Genomic DNA, 23,561 nt, shown 5'->3' with positions numbered 1-23,561 from the left:
ACCTATCATCTAAATCTCAAGTTCCTGTTGTTTGTTGGCCAAATGCTGTGGGTTCGTGGGCGGGCCATGGCCACAGCGAGTGAAGCTCACCGCATTGTTCTCAGTCTTTGGACGAAGCTAACCTAGTGGACAAATAACGGGTTTTGCTTCTCAGTGCCATCCATCAGGGGCTGCTTAAGCATGCTAAAGTCATTAACAGAATAATTAAATAAGGGGGTGGGGAAGAAGACTAACAGCTTTTTGAGATGGATTTCATTTCGAGTACTCACAGTATGATTTCCATATCGGGGGCTGGTATTCTTCAGCGTCTAGAATTTAAAAAGAAAGAAAGAAATCAGTCCATCAGCCCAAAGTCAAGCTGTCAACAAGTCGTCTTCTCTAGGGAAACCACAGCTTGGCAGCACAATTTGCATTTCTGCCCTCAAGTGAACTGCACACTCATTTACAGTGAGGTTTCAGATAAGAGGGAGAGAATGTCAATTCCAACACTTGTGGACTCAACACCATTTTCTTTTTCTGATAACTTAACGTGACAGAATCAATTGCTTCACCATTTTCCTAGAGCCCAGTGAATCAAAAGGATATTTTAAGTAATTAACTCCACAGTGCCCTCCAGGAAGGTTTTCCGACAGCATGTACTTGTCTTGGAATAATAAACATATAATTCATCATCTGGCTTCAAAGCTGACCTCTTGCCCATTTATTAAAATCACAAAGAGGGAAGTGTGTGATATTTAATCTCAAAGTTTTGCAACCCAGTAGCTGGGCTGTCCAAGTACCAGGTCTGATAGATGCAGGACACAGACAATTCAATTGAAAATACATTATCTCCTTGAGTTAGGTCCAATGTGTGATTTAGAGATTTCCCAGAAAACCTATCAGAAGTGTCAGAGTGGAAGAATTACAAGCAAGTGTGAAGGGCTTGGTTGCTATTCATCAACCTAGAATGGGGGTGGGGGAGTGGGGAGAGGAGAATTCTTCAGGTTCAGAAGATGGAACCATTTAAATGTTGACAGATGAACTGACAGTTTTAAACGTGATCGAACAGTCTCCTCAAGGTCATGGGAGGCAGAGTGATGAGCCACTGGCAACAAACATTCTACCTGGTGATGGATGGCCTTGGTACAAATCCAGGCCCTGTCACTTATTCTCTGGGTGACTTTGTGCCTCAGTTTCTAAAATAAGTGATTTAGGTTAGATTGTCTCAAAGGTTTCTTCCAGCTCAAGATCTAGGATCTAGAATCCTTCTGTCTATGGCTCCCTGTGTCCCGAGGGCCTGGATTTGAACTCATCTCATCTGACTCCAAATTCAGCTCTCACTACACTATCTTCTGCTACTTCTCTTTAATAAATACTTGTAAACAGGGTATGAATCATTGATTAGGGGGCGGCACATGAATACAATTCAATTATCACTGTGCGGGAAGAAACCATGAAAAGGATAAAGACAGAAAAGCATAGGAGGATTTACATGAACAGATGCAAAGTGAAGTAAGTAGCCTAGGAAAATAATGGGTGTGTGTAAATATATATATGTATGTGTATTATATGTATTGTGTAAATATATGTGAGCATGCATGTGTGTATGCATGTATACATATATGTGTACACATGTACAAATATCATGACCACAATGCTGTAATAGGGAGAACACCCACAACATAGCTAAACTCAAATGCTTGAAAATACAGCCAAGCTTCTCCCCGAAGAAAAGATCTGTGCAAATAACCTCTCCCTGCTTCTTTGTAGAGGTGATGACCAGGGTGTAAAATGCTACAAACAATGTCAGCCTCTTCAATAAGCTGGTTAGTTTTACTGATTTTTTCACCTCTTTTTTTCTTCTTTATTATAAAGGATGGTTCTCTTAGTGTGGATGGGGAAGGTATTCAGTGGGAGATATAAAAACAAAAGGAATCACCAAAATCTTATTTTAAGGAAACAGGGCATGTAGTTGTTTTGTTTTTCAAGACATATAAGATGTTCTATTAAGCAGGAATGGCATATTTTTAGACTTCGGCTTTTACAAAACTTTGTCCTAGCTAAGAAAATTTGTAAACGGATGTAGGAGAGTGTCCCAGGGAATTTTCTTCCTCAGAAACACGATTTTAAGGTAACTAAGTACAAGCTAGCCCCAGTACAGTGCCTGGCACATAGTAGGCGCTTAACAAAATGCTAACTAATTGATTCAGGGCAGAATTTATTTACTAAACTCCTTTGGTTAGACATCAACTCACTCCTATTTTGTGTCTTGCTGTCTTCAACACAATTACAAATCAATTCAACAAATGCTCATTAGGTGTTTACTATGGTCCAAACACTGTGTGACTGGGAAGCTAGGTGGTGCAGGAAATAGAGGGCTGGTCTTGGAATCAGGAAGACTCATCTTCATGAGTTCAAATCCAACCGCAAACACTAGCTGTGTGACCCTGGGTAAGTTACTTAACCCTGTTTGCCTTGGTTTCTCATCTGTAAGATGAGCTGGAGAAGGAAATGGCAAATCACTCCAATATTTCTGCCAAGAAAACCCCAAATGGAGTCATGAAGAGTTGAACATGCCTGAAAATGACTAAATAACAAAAAACACTATGTGAAATCACTACTAATATAGAGATGAAAATAAAGTTGTGCTCCCCTCAAGAAGCTTACGTCCCATACAACTAAGTATAAGATAAGGAAAATTGAGGTGGAGACAGTATTAACCATCTATGGGATCAAGGAAGGCTTCCTGGAGGAGGTGGTACCTGGGAGGAGCCTTGAAGGAAAACAAGATGCTGAGAGACAGTGTGGCGTAAAGCAGGCATTCCCAGCAGAGACATAGCGAGTGAGAATGGGGAGGTGTGTTGTGAGAACAGGGAAAGAGGGAGCTTTAGAAAGGGAGCAGTCAAGCAGCTTCTAAAGGCAGGGAATAGGGATGATGCCTTGGAACAACTGGAGCTTCCTGTCCTGGTGAAAGCATGGCCATTTAGCAGGAAATACAGGCGAGTGCTGCCATGAGCTGAGCTGGGCAGGGGAGAAAGGACCCCAGGCTGCCACGTCCTTCAGAAGGGTGGGGTGGGCAGAGGAGGAAGGATTCCACGGAAGATGCTGACAAGAGCCTCTAAATGTCCTATCTGAGGGCAAAGCCCCAAATGTCCCACCCTAGTTATGGCTCTGCTTCTAGGGAAGGGAGGGAGCTCATACAAATAATAACAGTAATATAGTGTTTATATATATATATACATATATATATATATATATATATATATATATATATATATATATATATATACATAGTGCGTAAAGGTTTGTAAAGTGCTTTGCAGACATCATCTCATTCAAATCTTCATAACAATCCTGGGGGGAAGGTACTGTTACTATCCCAATTTTACAGGTGAAGAAATTGAAGCAGTGACTTGCCCAGGGTCACAAAGCTAGAAAGGTTTTGAGGCTGGATTTGAATTCAGGTCTTCTCAATTCCAATTCCACCAATTGGCATTCTCACACAAATATCCACATGTGGGATTCAAAAGCGCCTTGCTCACAGCAATCCCTTGAGACAGACAAGGCACAAGTGTCACTACCTCAGGAGGGCCTGGGTTCAAATCCAGCCTCTGACACATACTGACCGTGTGGCACTAGGCACCTCCAGGGAGCTTTCTCAGACTTGAAGTCCCAGAGAAGGTGTTGTTTGGGTTTAGTGGAAGGTGGTTTCCCCCAGGAGCTCTCTCTACCAAGAGGGTCACAGGTCCAGCGCCACCCCCCAAATCATGGGTGAAGAAAGCAAGACTCATGCAGACTCCAAGCTAGGATTCAAAGCCAGATCTTCTGGTGCCTTGTCCGTTTCTCTTAGCAAGACCCCTTCTTGTCCTGGTTCTCTGACACTGTGGCCATCCAAATAAAGGGGGCACATTCAAAGCCATTTGCCCGAGTTCAGGAACCTGTTCTAGGGCCATGTGACACACCAACATCCCAGTACCTGCCAATCCTCTGGTCCTGTTCCATACCTGTCTGCTAACTGCGAGAATCACTTGGCTTGACCAAAATTGGAGCAACTTCTCTTCCTTTGTTAAAATAAAAAAGATTTCAGGACAGGCCCTTGACCTCGCGTAGTGCCCGTGTAGCAAATCCAAGCTATGCATCTCAGAAGCAAATTTAAAATTCTTGCGGCATATTATTTCTAAAAATATTGGGGTCATGCGCGCTGGAGAGATGAGGTTTAAATAACATAGTAGAGTTATCACAAAGACGCCATTGCACCGAGACAAGCCAGGACCAAACATGGCGGTTGTCACAGGGAACCAAAGAAGAAGTCCACTTTTGCCTATGGGGGGCTCAGATGCATCTTTAAAACCATAGAATTTCAGAGTTGGAAGGGATCTTAAATACCACCAGAGTCAAATGGGTTGAATGACTTCTTCTGACACCTAGTACATATTATATGACTTTAGGCAAGTCATTAACCTTTTGGGGCCTAGTTTCCTCCTCAGTCAAATGGAGGTGTTGGACTAGATGGCCTCTGGGGTCCCTCCTTGATCTCTCCATGCAATCTATAACAACTGGGCATCTGGCTTCTGCCTGAAGTCCTCAGGGACTGAGAATGTGCTGGCAGCCCATAACACTTGAGTCCGATTCAGATTGTTACAGAGCTTTTCCTGAATCTGTTTCCATATGGAAAGAAAGAACTCTTCCTCTTGAGTGTCTCAGAGTCACAGAATCAGCTGATTGGAAGGGACCTCGATGGCTCATGCAAACCTAATTGACAGAACACAGGACTGAGTCTCTAGAAGACTTAGGCTCAAACCCCAGACTCAGACTGGTCCTGGGTCAAATTACTTCTCCTCCCCAAGCCTCAGTTCCTCATCTGTAAAAAGAGGGGCTTTGACTCTCTTCCAACTCTGTGATCCAGTGTAGCTCACATTTACATAGGGCTTTTACTAAGTTATCTCATCAGATCCTCACAGCAGCCCCCCAAGGTAAGAGTGACTATTAGTTCATTTTTACAGATGAGGAACCTGCTCATTGACATCTCTGATCTCCAGCTGCCTTTGCTCAATGCTTCTGGAGGTGCTGCTGGTGGTGGTGGCAGCTGTGGTGGGGACCCGCTCTCTTACAAGATACCTCGTTTCTACTTTGTCATTATTAGAAGTTTTCCCTGACATTTAGCCAGATTCTAATTCTCACCCCATGCCCTACTCCTTTCTACTTCCTGCTCTGACTTGGGCTCTCCAAGCCAGGGAAGAGCAAGTTAGCCCCTTTCATACTACAGCCCTTCTAATGCTCCAGTAGCAAGGCACACTGTCTCCTGCAAGCATCTTCCACATTCTGTCACCCTCTCCTCATCTGGACAGTCTTGAGTCCCTTCAGCATCCCAGCTGTCCCACTTTGGACGCTCTCCAGATGTCTCTGTCTGTCAGAGCTTTTCTTAAAATGTTGTGCTCTCTACTTTGGCTAAGTTTTTGACTTCCGGGGCTCTGTCACCATCTTTCCCAGGTCTTATTGACTTAGCTGATTTGCCTGGACTTGATCTCTGGTCTTTGGGCATCTGGTGCCCATCCGGAATACCTAGAATTAAAATCTTCCTCCTTTCCTCAACTCCCAGCATTTCAACTAACGATCGCCTCCCCTGAATCCATTCTGGGATACTGGATTTGCTAATTAGAAAATGTTTTAATAAACATGGCACAAAACAGCAAAGGCAGTGATCATAAACTATTTTGGGGTATTTCCTTTAGTTAAATGCTGGCCCTAAAGCACAGAGTTTGAATCTTAATACTATAAAATTCCTCAGCTTCAAAGAACTAGAATCTAAGGGAATACCCATCAATTGGAGAATGGTTTAATAAATTATGGTACATGAAAGTGATGGAATACCATGGCGCTGTTGGGATACAAGTGTTGGGATAGTTTCAGAGAAACCTATGAAGACTTGTATGGACTGATGCAAAATGAAGCAAGCAGAACCAGGAGAACATTGTACACAGTAACAGCAGTACTGTGTCATGAACAACTTTGAATGACTTAGCAATTTTGAGTAATACAATGACCTACAAGAATTTCCAAAGGACTCATGATGAAAAATGCTATATGCCTCCAGAGAAAGATCTTATTGGAGTCTGAATGCAGATCGAAGCATACTTTTGAAATTTCATTTGTTGTTGTGGTTTTTTGGTCTGTTTTCCTTTGCAACATGGCTAATATGCAAGTATGTTTTGCATGACTTAGCAAGTATAAACTATATAAAATTGCTCGCCTTCTCAAAGAGGGATGAAGGGAGGAAGGGAAGGAAGGACAGAATTTGGAACTCAGAATTAAAGAAAAGAATGCTAAATTTTTTTTGTTTACATGTAATCGGGAAAAATTAAAAGAAAAAAGTTTACATGTAATTGAGAAAATGCAATTTAAAAAAATTAAAAACAAATTAAAAAAAACCAACACAAGCTCTCATCTGAGATGGTTTAAATGCTTTGCTGCCTAAGAGAAAACGATATTGAAGGAGCTAAGTAACCTAATGAATAGAGAACTGGACTTGGAGGTGGGAAGACCCAAATTCAGATTCAGTCTCAGATACTTACCACTTGTATGATCCCAGGCAAGTACTTGGACTTGTTTCAGTTTATTCACCCCTAAGTAGAAATGAATAATAAGGGGACCTACCTCACAGAATTGGAGTGAGGGTCAAACGAGACAACGTGTGAAAAGTCCTTTACCAACCTCAGAGCTCTCCATCAGTGCTAGCTATTATTGGTATAACCTGTCGAAGACCGTCTGACGAGTTCTCTAAAACTGTAAATCTCAGCATCCTGGGAGGGTGGAGAGTGGGGACTTTTCCTGACAGCTCTCAGCTCCACAAATAAGCAGCTGCATGACCTGAGGTAAATCACTCCATCTCTTTGGGCCTCAGTTTCCATATCTGTAAAAAGGATCTGACTAGCTGATGTTTCAGGTCCCATCTAAAGCTGGCATCATATGATTTTATTCCCTGTCTAGCCACTCATTAAATCTATTCATTTATGTATAGAAACAGAACAGAATCTGCCAATTGACATCATGGAAAAGTGGTTAGAGGGTAGGCCACGGAATCAGGAAGAGCTAGATTCAAATGCTGCCTCAAAGACGTGTAGGACCCATGGACGTGTTGCTTAACTCTGAAGTATTCCAGACAAGCCTCTCAGACTCGGTGTTGCAGAGCAGCTGTTAGTCTACATCGGTGGAGGCTGTTTGCACCCTGGCAATTCCTCATTCAGATGAAGTCTCAGATTCAGACTCCTCTTTGAGGGGCAGGGTTTGACCGAGAGGGACATGAAGCATTAGCTGAAAGTTTGCTCCTGCCTCTAAGCCAGCTCTGAATACCCTCCCCTCCCAGGCATTCACATTCTGTCCTCTGGCAGCCATTTCGCTCCCTCCATTAGCCAGACCCGCACTCTCATCACTGCTCCCTTGACAGCCACCAGAGAGCGTTTCTATTCCTTCCCCCAAGATCTGGAACCTGTAATTAGACAATGACTGCCTGTATCCCTGAAAATCTCCTTTTTTTTTGCCTTATAAAAGAATCCAGAATGATGCAGTCATTAGCCATGCATCAGCGGAGCCAATGTAATTACCTAAAATCCAGGGCCATGCTTGACAAGCCACAGAACACAAGATGTTTGTGGAGCCTGCGAGCATTTGGTCAAGAGACATTCAACAGAGATTCTTAACCAGGATGCAATAAGTCAGTAGTGAGTGATCTTGGCTATTTTTCTCCCTCACATATGGTGAAGTTCAAAGAGGCTCAGAGTGTCTGCTATTGTGTGTGTGTCTGTGTGTGTGTCTACGTGTCTATGTGTGTGTCTATGTGTGTGTCTGTGTGTGTCTGTGGGCATCTGTGTATCTATGTGTGTGTGTATCTGTGTGTCTATGTGTGTGTGTATCTGTGTGTCTATGTGTGTATCTGTATGTGTCTGTGGGTGTCTGTGTGTGTATGTGAGTGTGCACATAACACAAGGGGCTTTCAGCCGTCACATAGCCCACATTCCTCATTTCACACAAAAAGAAACAGAGGCCCAGAAAGACCGAGGGAATTGCCCACAATCACATGACTTATACTTTCTTGGTTAGAGAATCATAAGCTTCCAGATGATCAGAGCTGGAACAGATAGTAAAGGCATCTAGTCCAACTCCATTTTGCGATGAGGAAACTGAAGCCTCAAGCAGGGAAGGGACTTATCCAAGGCCACATGAGTAATTCATCATCGCCTCCATTTTGGCTGTCACTGTTGTTTGGTTGTGTCCGACTCTCCTTGACCTGACTTGGGGTTTTCATGGCAAAGACACTAGAGCGGTTGGCCATTTCCTTCTCCTGCTCATTTTACAGATGAGGAAACTGAGGCAGACAGGGTGAGGTGACTTGCCCAGGGTCACACAGCCTATAAGCGTCTGAGGTCAGATTTTGAACTCGGGTCTTCTTGACTCACTGTGCCACCTAGCTGTCCCACCTCCACTCTACAGAGGTGAAAAGTGAATCTCCAACATGTCCAGTGGTCATAGGGTCATACATATAGACTTGGAAGGGCCTTCCTCCTCTTCATTTTGCAGATGAGAAAATTGAGGCCCAAGGTGGAAGTAATTCACCCAAAGTCACCTAGCAGTCAGTAGCTGAGTGAGGATTAAAACCCAGGTCAGTACCCTGAATCGATGCATCCTTTGCATTCATCTCTCTGTTTACATGTTGTATTTGTTTTTGTCAGGGTGATTCCATCATTATTGAAGAGCTCTGAGTGAGAAAAATCCTCCCAGCAATGCCATCGTGTTGGGCAATGTACACCACAGGAGGAATTTCTTTTTTAATTTTTAGCATTCATTTACATTTTTTTCTGAGTTCAAATTCTGTCCCTGCTCCCCTCCCCTTCCCCACCCATTGAGAAGGTGAGCAGTGTGATATCAGTTATTCCCATCCAGCTTATACTCTTAGATAGCTGTTGAAGGCTCTGAGAGGATGAGTGGTTTGTCTAGGATCCAACCATTAGGAGTCCGAGGCTGGACTGAAGCTTGGCTCTTCCTGACTCCAAAGCTTGCCATCTACCCACTACTTTTACCTGCTTAGTTTGGATTCCATACCCCTAGTAAAGTGGAAGCTCCCTGAGGGCAGGGCCTCTGGCTTTTTAAATCTCCCTAGCCTTTAGGTTCTAACACAAGTGCGTTTTTCTTAGTGGGTGTTTAATACATGCTTGTTGAGTGAATCGGATTAAAGTGGGTGAGATAAGAGTGATGTCAGATCTGGAACTGCACACTGAAGATTGAGGTGACTTTGGGCAAGTCCTTTTATCTTAGTTTTCTCTTCTTTAAAATAAGGATCAGAATGCCCTCACACAGGCATGTGATGAGAAAAGTAAAGGATTATAGAAATGTGCATGATGGTGCTTCCCTCCTGCCACCACACCCTAAGTGGGGCCAACCATATATTGCCAGGTGTCTTCTTCCTCCCTCCGTCCCTCCCTCCCTCCCTTCCTTCCTTCCTTCTTTGTCTACTTTCAAGCCAAAGACTTTAAAAGATGGAATTGCTATGGCACACACCATATTCTATGTTTGCAGAAGACAGTAGAAAGCTATATTATCTCTAATGCTCAACCTAATACATGGAGGCCAAAAAGGGGAGGTTCTAGGGTTATATTAATCCAAAAACCCAGGAGGCTTATGGTACCCATAGGTACATTTCTGCCCAAGTCCCCTTCCAGGTCTAACATCCTGTGATCCTGTAATAATTAAAATGGAAATAGAAAGGATTGAAAATGGAGGGAAAGGAGGAGATAATTTCTCCATTTCTTCCAGAGTAGAAATTTAAATTTGAAAAAAAATCGTAAACACTAGTATGATATAGAAGTGATGAATGCAGAAAATCAACCTGTTCCAAGAAAAATTATCATTAAAACCCAAAAGGTTATAATTTCTCAGGAAATAAAAAAATAAAAAGGAAGACTATTATAAAAAGCAAAAATTGATGAAGTAGGTATTCCTAGCAGAAGGCTGACTGGTTAAATGTTTGTTAATAAGGTTAACCCAAGAGGAGGCCTTTGTTCTGACATTACTGAAGTCTTTACTTCATTAGGTTTGGACGCACTGAGTTAACTCCACCTTGATAATGAATTTCATGGATAAGCATTTCCAATGGAATATAAGCTTTCCCCAAATATGGACCATTTTATTCTTTGTACTTGTATTTCCAGCAGAAGCACAGTGTCTGGCACATAGTAGGCACTTTACAAATACATATTGATTGATGGGTATTTATTGATGCTGATTAAGTTTATAACTTGTACTTGACCTTTAAAAATTGAAAGGGAGATGAGAACATTCAGAGCTGAGAGATCCAGAAAGGAAATGGGTTATATACAGAGACTCAACTTTATACACCTATGAGGTCCCTTCAGGGAACCATGTGTCTCCAGAAATGGCAGCAGATGGAGGTAGCAGTGGAGTGGTGAGGAGTTCCTAGGCTAAGGAAGAGCTGGGTAGATGGCACAGCAAGAGACCAAGCTATGATATAACTAGAATTGTGAGTCATGCGGACTGTGCAGATCTGTGGCAGCCTCCCTCCCACCCAGGGCTTCCCTGTTGAGAAATACCACCTGGCTACAGTAAGTGAGAAATACTGTACAGTCCCCTAGAAGGGCTAGCTGGAGGGGAAAAATCAGGCTCTTTTCCCTTGTAGAGAAACTTCTATGTTGGGACAGTACTATAATCATGGGGTCTAGGTAGGTGCCATGCAAAATAGGATATTTGAACCCTTAATGTTGCTGAGTAGTGTGTGTGTGTGTGTGTGTGTGTTTGTGCACACGCATGTGGTCTCTAAGACATATCAGGAAGATTCAAAGGAACTTTGTCAAACAGGGAGGAAGGATTGTTTTAACTATTTATAGTGTGAGGAAGGAGACCTTTGCACTTGGTGTTTTGCTTTTTTTGGTGGGGGCAGCAGGCTAAGGACAACAGACCTGTCCTACTCTGGAATGTGTTGTCAGCCTGAGGACTTGTATGGGAGCTGAGGACCTTCTTCCTTTTATGCATAGACCCACAAGTCCAGTTCTTACAATCTCAGGGGAAATTCTGGTTGGAGAGCAGACCAAAAAGCATGATTATTGAGCAGTCCCCAAGATTGAGCCTGTTTTGGGAAAACCCAGAGATTTGGTTACAAATTTAATTTAAGTTACAATTAAAATTACTGGCTAAAAACCCCAAAACACACATTTATCCTACAGTTTAGAGATGCAAATGAAAACAGCCCTGTGTAAACACATAGCATGGCAGAGGAGCGCTAAGGATGAAGACCAAAAGGAGGTGGGTGCTGCTGTGGAGAGATGCAGGCGAGTCTGCTCCCCTGGGCCAGCTTTTCAATATGCTAACTAAGAAATAAAGAAATTCTAAGCTGCCTAGGAAACAGATATCTGCTGTCATCACAAAGAAAAATGAAAAGATAATGTAGCACTTGAAAACGATCAAAACCCTAGGAAAAATGGTGCTGGGGACACATGAGTGAGTAAATCCTTGGAGGTGCTCAACAAGTACACAAAAAGAAGCTTGTTCAAAGGACATTAAGGGTTCTGGGTAACAATCCTCCTGTATCATTTAGCAACCTGGAGAGCTGAGATAACTAATAACTGGAGGGAGAGGCTGTATTTGAATCTTCAAAAGAAAAATAAAATGATTCTGAAAGTTCTGCTGTAGAAAATATATAGGGAGGAGGAGAGAGAGAGAGAAAGAGAGAGGGAGACAGAGAGACAGGAGAGAAGGAGGAGGAGGAGGGAGAGTGTGAGAGAGGGAGGGGAGAGGGAGAGAGGAAGGGAGGAAGGGAGGGAGGGAGGGAAAGAGACAGAGAGAGACAGAGATTGAGAGAGATAGAGATAGAGACAGAGACAGAGACAGACAGAGAGAGACACAGAGAGAGAGAGAGACAGAGGGGGAGGGAGGGAGGGAGAGAGAGAGACAGGGGGAGGGAGGGAGAGAGAGAGAGACAGAGAGACACACAGAGAGACAGAGACAGAGAGGATATTTAAACATCTGAAAATATGGACACTGAAGCAACCAGGAACACATGAGGTCTTAGAAAGAATAAATCATGCTAGATAAAAGTCAAAGGCTTCTTTAAAACCACCACCAAGTTTGGAAGGGATACATAGCACACTGGACAGCATAACTGGAATTTTTTCTAAAAAAAAAAAAGATCTAGACAAGACACGGAATTCAATAACAATAAATGGAAAGTATTACTCTTAGGTTCAAAAAAATCAACTTTGCTAAGACAATTCTAAAAGACTTATGATGGAAAAGGTTATCCACATCTAGAGAAAGAACTATAGAGACTGAATGGAGATTCACACAATATTTTCTCTTTTTTTTGTTTTTTTCTCTTTCATGGTTTTTCCCTTTGGTTCTGATTCTTCTTTACAACATGACTAATGTGGAAATGTGTTTAATATGATTGTACATGTATAGTCTATATCAGATTGCTTGCCATCTTGGGGAGGGGGGAGGAGAGGGAAGGGAAAATTTTAGAGCTTGAAATCTTATAAAAGTGAATGTTGAAAACTAAAAATAAATAAAATCTAAAACATCAACTTTGGAAAAATTGAAAATATCAAGCTGAGGAAATCTCAACTAGACAGTAATTTGTCTGAAAAAGATGTGGGGTTCCTAGAGGATGACAAGTTCAAAACAAGCATGCTATAACATCCTAAAGAGCTAATGCAGTTTTTTTGGACAATATTATTAGAATCCTGCTTCAGCAAGTGACTAAAATGTCCATAGCCTTTGACCAAGAGACTCCACTGGTAGGCATTTACTCCTAGGTGCTCAGAGATATCAAGAAGGATCATATAATCTCCAAAATATTCAGAGAAGTAGCTTCATAGTAGAAGAGAACCCACTGCCCGGGGAAATGGCTAAACCAGTATGGTACATACAGTAATATAATGGGGTAGATTATGCTGGAAAAAAAGGTAAATACCAAGAATTCTGAGAAACAGGGGAAGGTATCTGATGCAAAAACCAGGAATAGAAAGGTAAAAAGAGACTCTGTCCCTGCCTTCAAGAGGATCTTCTCTATTGCGGGTAATATGACATATACACAGACAGGTGTATCATTCTGAAGTAGGGTATGATAGAGAGAAAGGAGAGATCTACAATCTTATAACAAAATCTGAGGAAAGAGAAGACATTTTCCTTGAACTGAGGGATCGATCAGGTGTCTGGCACGTAATAAGTGCTTAATCAAAGCTTGTTGGCTTGACTTAATGAGTTTATATAGAGAAAGAGGCATTTGAACTAAGCCCTGAAGAAAAGAAAGGATTCTGCAAGGTGATGAGGAAGCAGCATATTCCAGAAATAGAGAATGGTCCATGCAAATGTATGCAGGTGGGAGATGGAATATTAGATTTGGGAAGTAGCAAACAGCCCAGTTTGCCTAGATTAGAAAACACATCATCCCACTATATGTAAAACAGTATAAAGAGAAGTGGCAGATAAGTTAGCCTTTGGGATAAGCTGAAAATTGCAAATGATGGGAATAGGCACATTATAGGGATCATTTGGGAAGATAAAAGGAGGTGGCCTCTGGTCTTCTTTAGGTTTACAATGCTGAACTGAGAGCTCCATCTCCCCTGTTCCTTGTGATCGATTGCTGTACATGTTTGCAAATGAGTTGAGATGTAGCTTTCCTTGGGAAGTTGGGTGGAAACATATTTTTAATCATGGCGGGGCAGGCTCATCTCGAGATGGCAGTTCTGACAACGCTGGGTAATTAGCTTAATGGGACTGGATGGGCTGAGATCCAAATGAGAATGAACAGCAGCAGCCTGACTTCTACATTACATCCCAACTGCAAACCGCTACAGGGCTTGACATACACCCGACATCGGAATAATCACTCTCAACATCTTTTCCAAGGCAACCCGTGGAGCCTCCAGCTACCACCTCCTCAGCCCTGCCTGGCTCAGTTGTGTCAGTCTCAGCAGGGAGATCATCTGGAGAACATCCAGGGGGTTGGGAGATCACCCCCAGCATTCAGCTCACCTGCTGTTACACAGGCTGAAACAAAGAGTCCTACGGGACTTACCTCTGTTATTCTCCAGCATTCACTCCTCAGAGAAACCTGACAAGCCCATGCTCTCTCTGTACTATCAACACTGTGAGGAATCAAGACCAGCTTGTTTTTACTTATATGATAAAATACCAGTTCCTTTACCTGGCATCTACCTGTGTACACAGTCTGGCTCCTGGCTACCTCTCAGGCTTATTTCATGTTCCTCTCTTTCCCTTCTCCATGTTCCAGCCAAATTGGATTCTGTTTTCCACTTTTTCCATCCTTTCTTCTTGTACCTCTGTTCACGGTCCCAAGCCATCTTCCATACCTAGAATTCAATCCCTCCTAACTCTGTCTGTTTGTGGGATTTAGAATTCAAAGAGCCTTCGGAGGTATTCTAGTCTCATTCCCTTTTTATATAAATGAAGAATCTAAGGCACCAAAGGATTGTGTTACTTATCCAAATTCACAGTGATGCTAAGAATAAAAATGAAATTTAAACACAGGTCTTCCCCTTTCAAAACCAGTGCTCTCTACCTACTGTTCTATGCTGCTGTCCTCAATTCAATTTAATGAACATTTAATAATCACCTAATGTACTATGTCAGGCCATGGGCGGTGTGCCGTGCATGAAAAGGTGAAAAATGGCACAGTCCCTACCCTTCAAGAGTTTATAATCTAATGGTGACATAGCTAAGTATGACACAAGGAATAATGTAATATGGACAAAGGAGAGCCAAGAAAATACTGTCACAAATGAATGGAATTGATGAAAAAGCACTTGTTAAGCACTTACTGCGGGCCCTGGGGATGCAAACAGAAATGTGGATGGTTCCTTTTCTGAAAAGGGCTCATATTTTAATAGGAAGACATAATATATATGAGAAATTTCAGGAGGGAGAGGCAGCTAGTAGAGGTCAAGAAAAAATTTGATCAAGGAGATGGTGTTTGAGCTGAGCCTTGAAGCAAAGAAGACACTTCAATATCTGGGGGGAGGGGAGGAAGAAGAGGAGGAAGAGGAGGAGAATGAACTCTCGAACATCAAACAGCATGGGAACAGACAAAAAGCATGTTGTCATTACTTAGGAGGAGCTAATTTGTGACCTCCCAGAGAGTTGTTCCAGGTGAGTAGTGAGATCCCAGGAAGCCAGACTGCCTGAGCTTAAGGACTGGATGGAAGTGAGGAAGCAAGAGCAGACTATGTCTATGAGCTTATTTGTGAGGCAGAAGAGGCAGAATAATCATTCGAAGGGATGGATAGATGTGTTGCACATAGGTTTTTCTAGGATAGGAAAGACCCTAGTACATTTGTTGGCTGAAAGGGCCAGTGAGGAAATCTTCTTTCAAGGCCCAGCTCAGGCATCACATCCTGCATGGTTGTTGTCCTTCTTTCTCAAAGACAACCAAAATGATATCACTATGCCAGAGTCAAATTTCAATGAGTCCAACTGTGGCTGATCAGACCAATGTAAGCTCGGAATGCCCCTACCACGGGTCAGGCACAAATAGTCCATGTGAACATTTGGGGTGGATATTCTAAATTTGAGCATCCTGCTTTTCCTTTAAACTGTTTCAATTCTGCTTTGCTCATACAGCGCAGCACCTTCTCTGATGCAGGTATGCCATGCTGAACGGTCCTGTCCCAGTGTCTCCCATGTCACACAATCAATCCCAGAGTTCTTTAGAGAGACCTTAAGAGTGTCCTTGTATTGCTTCTTCTGACCACCATGTGAACGCTTGCCCTCTGTGAGTTCTCCATAAAATAAAGTCTTTTTGGCAAGTGTATGTTTTGCATTTGAACATGGCCAGAATTGTGTTCTCTGAAGCAGAGTTTGAATGCTTGGCAGTTTAGTTTGAGTAAGGACCTCCGTGTCTGGTACCTTATCCTGCCAGGTGATCTTCAGAATCTTCCCAAGACAATTCAAATGGAAGCGATTCAGTTTCCTGGCATGGCATTGGCAGATTGTCCAGGTCTCACAGGCATACAACGATGAGGTCAGCACCATGGCTCTGTAGACCTTCAGTGTGGTAATCAGTCTAATTCCTCCTCTCTCCTATACTTTCCTTCGGAGCCTCCCAAACACTGAGCTAGCTCTGGCAACGCGTGTGTCAACCTCATTGTCAATGTGTACATCCCTATAAAGTACACTACCAAGGTAAGTGAACTTATCACCTCCTGCATGGATCCTCCCTGACTGCTTCTCTCTCCCTCCAAGTGAAAGTGATTTCTCCTCCTCCCAGTTTTCCCAGGATTTTTCTTTTGTTCCTTTATCATTCTCAATAGCACTAGGGTCATTTATGTGTACACCGGAGAAGGAAGTGGAAAACCTCTCCAGTATCTGCCAACAAATCCTCAAAAAAGGAGTCCTGGAGAGTCGGATACAGTGGGAGAGACTGAACAGGAACAGCGACATGTGGGCATCATATCCTCTCATTAGACTCTAAGTTTATGGAAGGCAAGAATTTTGCTCTTCTTCATCCTTGAGTTGCCAGTGCCTAGCATGTAATAGACATGAATAATGCTTTTTTGAATTGAAAGGAATGTACTGTCACTCTTTTCCTCCTTAGATTGTGATCCCAAGATAAAGATGAGTGAGAGCTCGATTAACTCAAACAAAGCAAAAGAAAACAAAAAGCCAATTACCTTGGGTTCCTCTTAGCCGCAGGTTAGCTCAAAGTGAATTGGAGAATTTAGCTATACCAATGTGAAAAACAGGGAGTTAGAGGATCTCTGGTTGTTGCTAACTACCTACGTGACACCTTGGGCTATTACTTCTGGTTTCCGGGTCTTGGTTTTCTCATCTGCAAAATGAGGGGGTTGGATTCTAACATCCTATGATAAGCCATTAGCCCCTTCAGATAAGGACTTTTCTATGTCAACAAGGGACAATGTGGGCTGTACACACATCCTGTTACGGGGACAGCTTGACAAGAAGACCAGAGTAACTCATTGGTTACCACTGTCACTTCCTTTTGTTTGATCAATGATGCACACTGAAGAGCCTCCACCCTCTGCTTTTTCCATTCGCCTTCAGGGCCCTCACTACCCTCCAAATCCCAACTACAGACTAGGGAAATGGAGGGCTCAGTATTATAGGGCTTCAAATTTAGCACAAATCATTTAAAGAGCTGTGTGCTCAACTGACATCTATACAATGTTAAGTGATCTAGAGAAAGGCCCTCCACATGTTGGGTGGATCCCTTGGGGGATCAGTGGGATGCTGTGAATGAGTCCCCTAAGATGGGCAGCTTGGATAGGCTATCATCTGTACTACTAGAGGGAGCATGCATATCAAAGAAATTAAAGGTCCATGGAAATATCGGAATACAAATCAACCTATCAACAAGCATTTAATGGTGATATGGGTTAATCAACCTCACTTGTAGGTCATCAGGCATCTGATACTTTACTCACTCCCATATTTAATCTTATTATTGCAAATTCCAGGATGATCTAGGAGTATGTTTGCATATTTCTTCATTAGTTAAAAATGATTCAGCATTATCAATTAAGTTAGCTTGATACCCCACCCCAGTTTATTAAGCATTAATAAGTATTAAACCAGAGAAACATCTTTCCTCTTAAGAAGTTATTCATATCTCTCTATGTATGAAAACTTCTAATCTCCTAGTATTAAATATTAATGTTACTGATTATACAAGTTGTTAACAAAGCAATCAATAATGATATAAGCATAAATAATAATTTACAATAGTTTGGCTGTGAGGAAGGTCACAGAGTAACCTCAAACATAGCTATATTGCAAATGACTTTTCCTTACTTCTGAAAACACAGTCCCACCATTTAGTTCACTGCAGATACCAAGCAAAATCTCTTGAGAATTTTCTTCATTCTCTTGGGTTAAAAACAATTAATCAAGAAAGAAGACTTCTTCATTGACTTTCTCTCTGTTTTCTTACTTCTGAAAACATAGTCCCACCGTTTAGTTCTCTCCAGATACCAAGCAATATCTCTTCTCAAGAATTTCCATCATTCTCCTGGGTTAAAAACAATCAATTGAGAAAAAGGATGTCTTCATTGACTTTCTCTCTGCTTTCTCCAACTTCTCTCTCTGATAGGAACATAGTATGTCTCTAGCTTCTCTCAAACCATCACTCTGAATAGTATTTCCAAAGTGACATCAAAAATTGCCATTTCTATAACATCCCATTTTCCCTTAAAGATATAGGAACAGCGTCTGTAGTCTTTGTTGGAGAGCTTAATGAAACATGTTTCGTATTGCCTAAAACACTGACTATTATACAGATCAGTGGTTTCCGGGCTCTTTCTTCATATGAAGATTAAATGAAATAATGTATTTAAAGCAGTTAGCAAAATTTAAAGTGCTATATGAACATATGAATGATGGGGTATGGGGCTGCTTGTGCTTGGACCCTAATTCTGAGCATCTGCTTTTAAAACTATGAATTCCAAATTTTCTCCCCTCTTCCCTCCCTACCCACACTCCTTAAGAAGGTAAGCAATAGGCCACACATGTATCATTATGTAAAGCACTTCCACAATACTCATGTTGTGAAAGACTAATTATATTTCCCTCCATCCTATCCTGTCCCCCTTTACTCAATTTTCTCCGTTGACCCTGTCCCTTTTCAAAAGTGTTTGCTTTCGATTACTTCCTCTCCTGATCTGCCCTCCTTTCTATCATCCCCCCTTTGGACCCTAATCCTAACATCACATTTCTCCTTAGCCTGTGCTTGGGTGCCTGTGCCTGGACCCCAGTTCTAAAATCACATCTCTCCCTGGCTTCAAAGCATTGGCCCTAGCAGTCTCTCTCCAATTCAAGGGCAGCATGCCTTAGGAAAACACTCATCTCTCCTCCTGCTACTGCAGCCAGCTGCACATACAGAATTTATTGGTCCGACTCTCTGCTGTATATTGCTAATTGGCTGTGCACTGGGACATAACAATATTTAATATTTACTGACCTTCCTGATATGCATCCCAGACATAGTCAAATGTATACTCCCTTACATTCGTCTTGTCTAACAAGACATTTGATGGAAGCAACCTGGATATCTTCAGCCAGTCCTGACCTTTGGTTGACTTAGTGATGATTCACAGTCAAAACCATACCCCCAGGGAGCCCCACCCCCCCTCAGTTGAAGAAACCGAGGCAGACAGAGGTTGAGTGACTTGCCCAGGGTCACACAGCTAGTAAGTACCCAAGGTCAATTTGAACTCAGGTCTTCCTGACTCCAGGCCTGGTTCTCTATCCACTGGGTCACCTAGCTGTAAGCCCTGTCTTATCCTTGTTCATCCCTCCCTCCAAGATTAGCCACCCCATCTCATTTACATTTGATTCGGTAAACATTTATTTAGTGCCTATTAAAGTGGTGAAGCAGAGAGAGGGCTGGTCTTGAAGCCAGAAAGGCCCGGCCGGGTTCGAGTGTCACCTCTGATACATACTAGCTGTGTTACACTGGTCGTTCTCTGTGCTCTGGGCAAGTGCGCTCCCCTGGCAGGGGGAGCCTCTTCATATGGGAGTTCCCTATACATACCAAAGAAGTGACTGGTCTGGTCCTTATGTGCCAAACATTCTTCTAAATACCGAGGATAGAGAGAACATTCTTTTTCCCCAAGGAGTCTATTAAACCTTGAGGCAAACATGCTCAGTTGTTTGCTTTTTAACTGAGGCCTCAATTTCTTACTTCCTGCAGAGTTGAAAGAATATGGAGATGCATGATGATTCTTTGCCCGCCACAACTGCATTTTCCCAACATTCACCCTACCACAGAAAAATGTACTAAGCAAAGCCTTGTGTCCTCCCTGCATATGTTGTCTACTGAAATCATTTCCTAGGGTCTGACAGTGAAGAAGGCAGCAACAGAAAAGCTGTCTTTAGGCATCTGAAGGGCTGTCAGGTGGGAGAAGGTTTACATGTGTTCTATTTCACCCCAGAGGGCTGAACGGGTGCATGGATTTAGAGTTGTCAGGGCCCTCAGGAGCTGCTGAGTCCAGTCTCCTAATCCTAGAGATGGAGAAACTGAGGCTGAGACAGGCTAAGTACCTTGCCTAACATCCCAGAGCAACCTGGGTCTTCTGGACTCCAGGCTTAGTACCTCTCTGCCATGACATCCTGCCTCTTCAGGTGTAGGGAACCTGCGACCTCAAGGCCATGTGTGGGCCCCTTGGTCCTCAAGCGTGGCCCTTTGACTGAATCCGAACTTCACAGAGTTGTTCTGTGGGCCACACGTGGCCTCGAGCCTGCAGGTTTCCTGCCCCTGGATAGACTCTGGGAAGAGGAAGATTTAGGCTTGACTCCAGGACAAACTTCATTAAAATAAGAGCTATCCGAAATCATCAGTAGCTTCAAGTTGCTCAGGATACAGCTTTTCCTACCTGTTTGCTCTTTACCTAATGCATTACATCGTGTTTCTTGAGCTTTGCATTGGATTTATCCCCAGATATACATTTTGTCCCATTGAAGTCAATGGTGGACCAAACAAATCAACTTTGCCAGCTCCCTGAAAGAGAAAAGTCTTAACTTCACCACCAAAGGCAGAAAGCTCCAGACTCTCTAGCTGTAGCAACACATTGAATCCAAGGAAACCAAGCAAGTAAAGAGCCTTGGTACATAAGATTATATGGAAGGTTTCCTTCAATGGAACTAAACAGAAATCATCAATATCTTTAAGTTGCTCAGGATACAGCTTTGTCTGCCTACTTTCTCTTCATCTAATGCATCATCTAGTGTTTCTTGAGCTTTCTTTTGGATTTATCCCCAGATTTACATTTATTCCCATTGAATGGGTTGCCAAGAGCAGAGGTGGATTTGCCCTCACTCTGGTCTTTAAGCAAAGGCTGCCTGACCACTCTCACACAGAGCTTTGCACAAGGCTTGGCATCCAGTAGGTGCTTAATGAATGCTTGTGGACTTGACTTGTACTAGAGGTCACTGAGCCCCCCCACCTGTCATTCCATTCATTAACTGCTACTTTTGCTGGTCTTCTTTCTCCTAAATTTCCAAGTCAGCATCAAAATTTTCAGGGCCACATCTAAGATTCAGCCCCATCGGTCATCACAACTGGCCTAGATCATTGTAAACTTAATATCCTTTGAACAATCGTGTCAGCCATGAAACTGTTGGTGGTCAACCATGTCCGAGGTTTGTTTTGTTTATTCCCATGTGTGTGTCTGAGTGTATTGGTGCTTTGGCCAGGTCAGAGTCTCCTTCACTGGTCACAAACAGGTTGAGCCATAATCTTTGGTTTCAGGAGCACTTCACCATCTACCCTGTGGGATATAGAAGGAGGATCTCTAGGGTCTTCTGGTGGTACGATACAGTAGCCAGACTGAGAGGAAAGGGGGCAGTCATTTATGAAGCACCTACTATGTGCCAAACACCGTGCCAAGTGCTGGGGATTCAAAGAAAACAAAAAGGCTTCTTCCCTTCATGAAATGATGATAATAATTAAAGATAATAAGCATTTATATAGTGCCTTTAGCTTTTGGAAAGTTCTGTACATATACTATCTCATTTTGGGTCCTTACTACAACCCAGTCAGATAAATAGTATTATTTTCCTCATTTTACATGTGAGGAGACTGAGGCTTCAGCCTCAGTATATAGTGACTTTCCTAAGGTCTCCCAGGTAGTCAGGGGCTGAGGCAGGATTCAAACTCAGATCTCCTGACTCCAGATTCAGAGCTCTAACCACAGGGCCACCTTGCTGCAACATCTAGGGGTGGGAAATTTCTGCTCCTCAGCATTCCCCTTCATTGACCTTGAGATTCAGAACTAGAATGACCTGGCTTCATCCGGCACCCTACCCTTTCAACCAGACCTAGCACAATTAGGAAACAGACAATTAACCCAGAGTTACCAAAACATTCTAGTTATGAGGATTTCCCAGCTATCAATCTCAAAGTCTTCATTATAATCATATGGAAATGAGTTGCTAGAAAACAGGACACTTTATCCATCTTCACATTCACTAAGTGTTTTTCTCTGAGGGCTGCTTTCTCTCAGGTCCTCTGAGAATTTTCAGTTTCTCCCCAAGTCCTTTTCTCTGAGGGGCTACTCAGTTCTCCCAGGACCGTCCATATTTTTGTATCTTTCCACAAATAACATAATTCTGAAAGGAGTACACACACACACACACACACACACACGCATGTGGGCACGCTTTTGCTTATATATGCATATATACCTATGTATATGTACATATTTTAACCAATGTGCAAATTTGTTTTGACTGATCACGTATGTTTGTGATTGGAATTTTGTTTTTCTTTCTTTTTAATGAGGGTAGGGTGGATTTGGGAGGAAGAGGAGATAGATTGAAAAAAAATTAATTTAAATATATAATACACACACACACACACACACACATGCCCTTTATCCAATAAAATGTGAGCTCCTTTGAGTCATGAACAGTTATCACTTTTGTTTTCCTCTCTCTGGGAACTAGCACTCACTGTACTCAATAAATACTTGTTGAATAATTAATTGAATGAGACTAAAACATGACTAATTCCATATAAATGCACTACTCACCTAAGAGAAGAACTGACTCATCCCTTTTCCCCTCCCTAAAACTTAAACATATTTACTATACAATATGAAGCCTGACAATTGTGCTTCTTTAACTGGCAGAAACAACCGATCTGTCCATTTAGTTCATGTAAATATTTGGTTGATAGAAAGCTATCAGATGGCCTCCCTTGGTCATTACTGCCAGGAAGAAGGAAGTAACGGGAAGGAGGACATCTGATCATCGGTGCCCCTTAGATTTCAGCGCCCTGGGGCAAAGTCTCAGAATTCTGTTCATGCCACTTAACAGTAATAATAGCCAACATTTACACTGGGTGGCTAGGTGGCTCAGTGGACAGAGCGCCAGGGTCTAGAATCGTCTTCCTGAATTCAAATCAGGCTTCAGATACAACTAGCTGAATGACCCTGGGCAAGTCACTTCACCCTGTTTGCCTCAGTTTCCCCATTTGTAAAATGAGCTGGAGAAGGCAATGGCCAACCGCCCCAGCATCTCTGCCAAGAACACCGCCAATGGGTCATGAAGAGTCGGACACAACTGCCAGGCTGTGTGATGAGAGCTCTTCTATTATAAAGTGCTAAGTGGTTTATTCTGTTTTCATCAGACCCTCACAACAACCCTATTATTAACCTCATTTCACAGATGGGGACACTGAGGCTGTGGTGAGGAAAGTATAAGTGTGAGCTTTTCTATTTGCAAACAGCAATCAGTGGCATATTAAAGCCAGAAGGCTTGGAGGGTTGGAGTTCGAATCCCACTCTGACGTGGACTCTCTGGAGGCCTCTCTGAGCCTCACTCAGCTTCCTCCTTTGCAAAGTGAGGGGGCTGGCCAGAGGAACCCTAAGGCCCCTTGCAGTTCTGTCTCTCTGATCCGAGGATCCCCGTATGTGAAAGAAGAAAGAAGCGGAGGGCATTGGGGACCGTCCCACACGCAGCTGGCGCTGCTGCTGCTGGGACAGAGGCAGAGTTCTTTCAGCCTTTCACTGCCTGCGGTTTCTTGCTCCGCACTTGTTTTAAAA

General features: G+C 42.7%; 1 protein-coding gene across 1 annotated transcript in view; it reads right to left on the bottom strand.

Annotated features, from left to right (window-relative positions):
- The window catches only part of CHN2 (chimerin 2), a 291,448-nt gene that overhangs the window by 131,096 nt on the left and 136,791 nt on the right, over positions 1 to 23,561 (bottom strand). Inside the window, exon 2 of the mRNA XM_036761047.1 lies at positions 270 to 308. Coding sequence (XP_036616942.1) covers positions 270 to 308 — 39 coding nt within the window. The remainder of the gene's footprint in view (positions 1 to 269; positions 309 to 23,561) is intronic.

This window comes from Trichosurus vulpecula, chromosome 5 (genome assembly GCF_011100635.1).
Source record: "Trichosurus vulpecula isolate mTriVul1 chromosome 5, mTriVul1.pri, whole genome shotgun sequence".
Taxonomy (NCBI): Eukaryota; Metazoa; Chordata; class Mammalia; order Diprotodontia; family Phalangeridae; genus Trichosurus; species Trichosurus vulpecula.
This window is presented reverse-complemented; position numbering and strand designations above follow the sequence as displayed.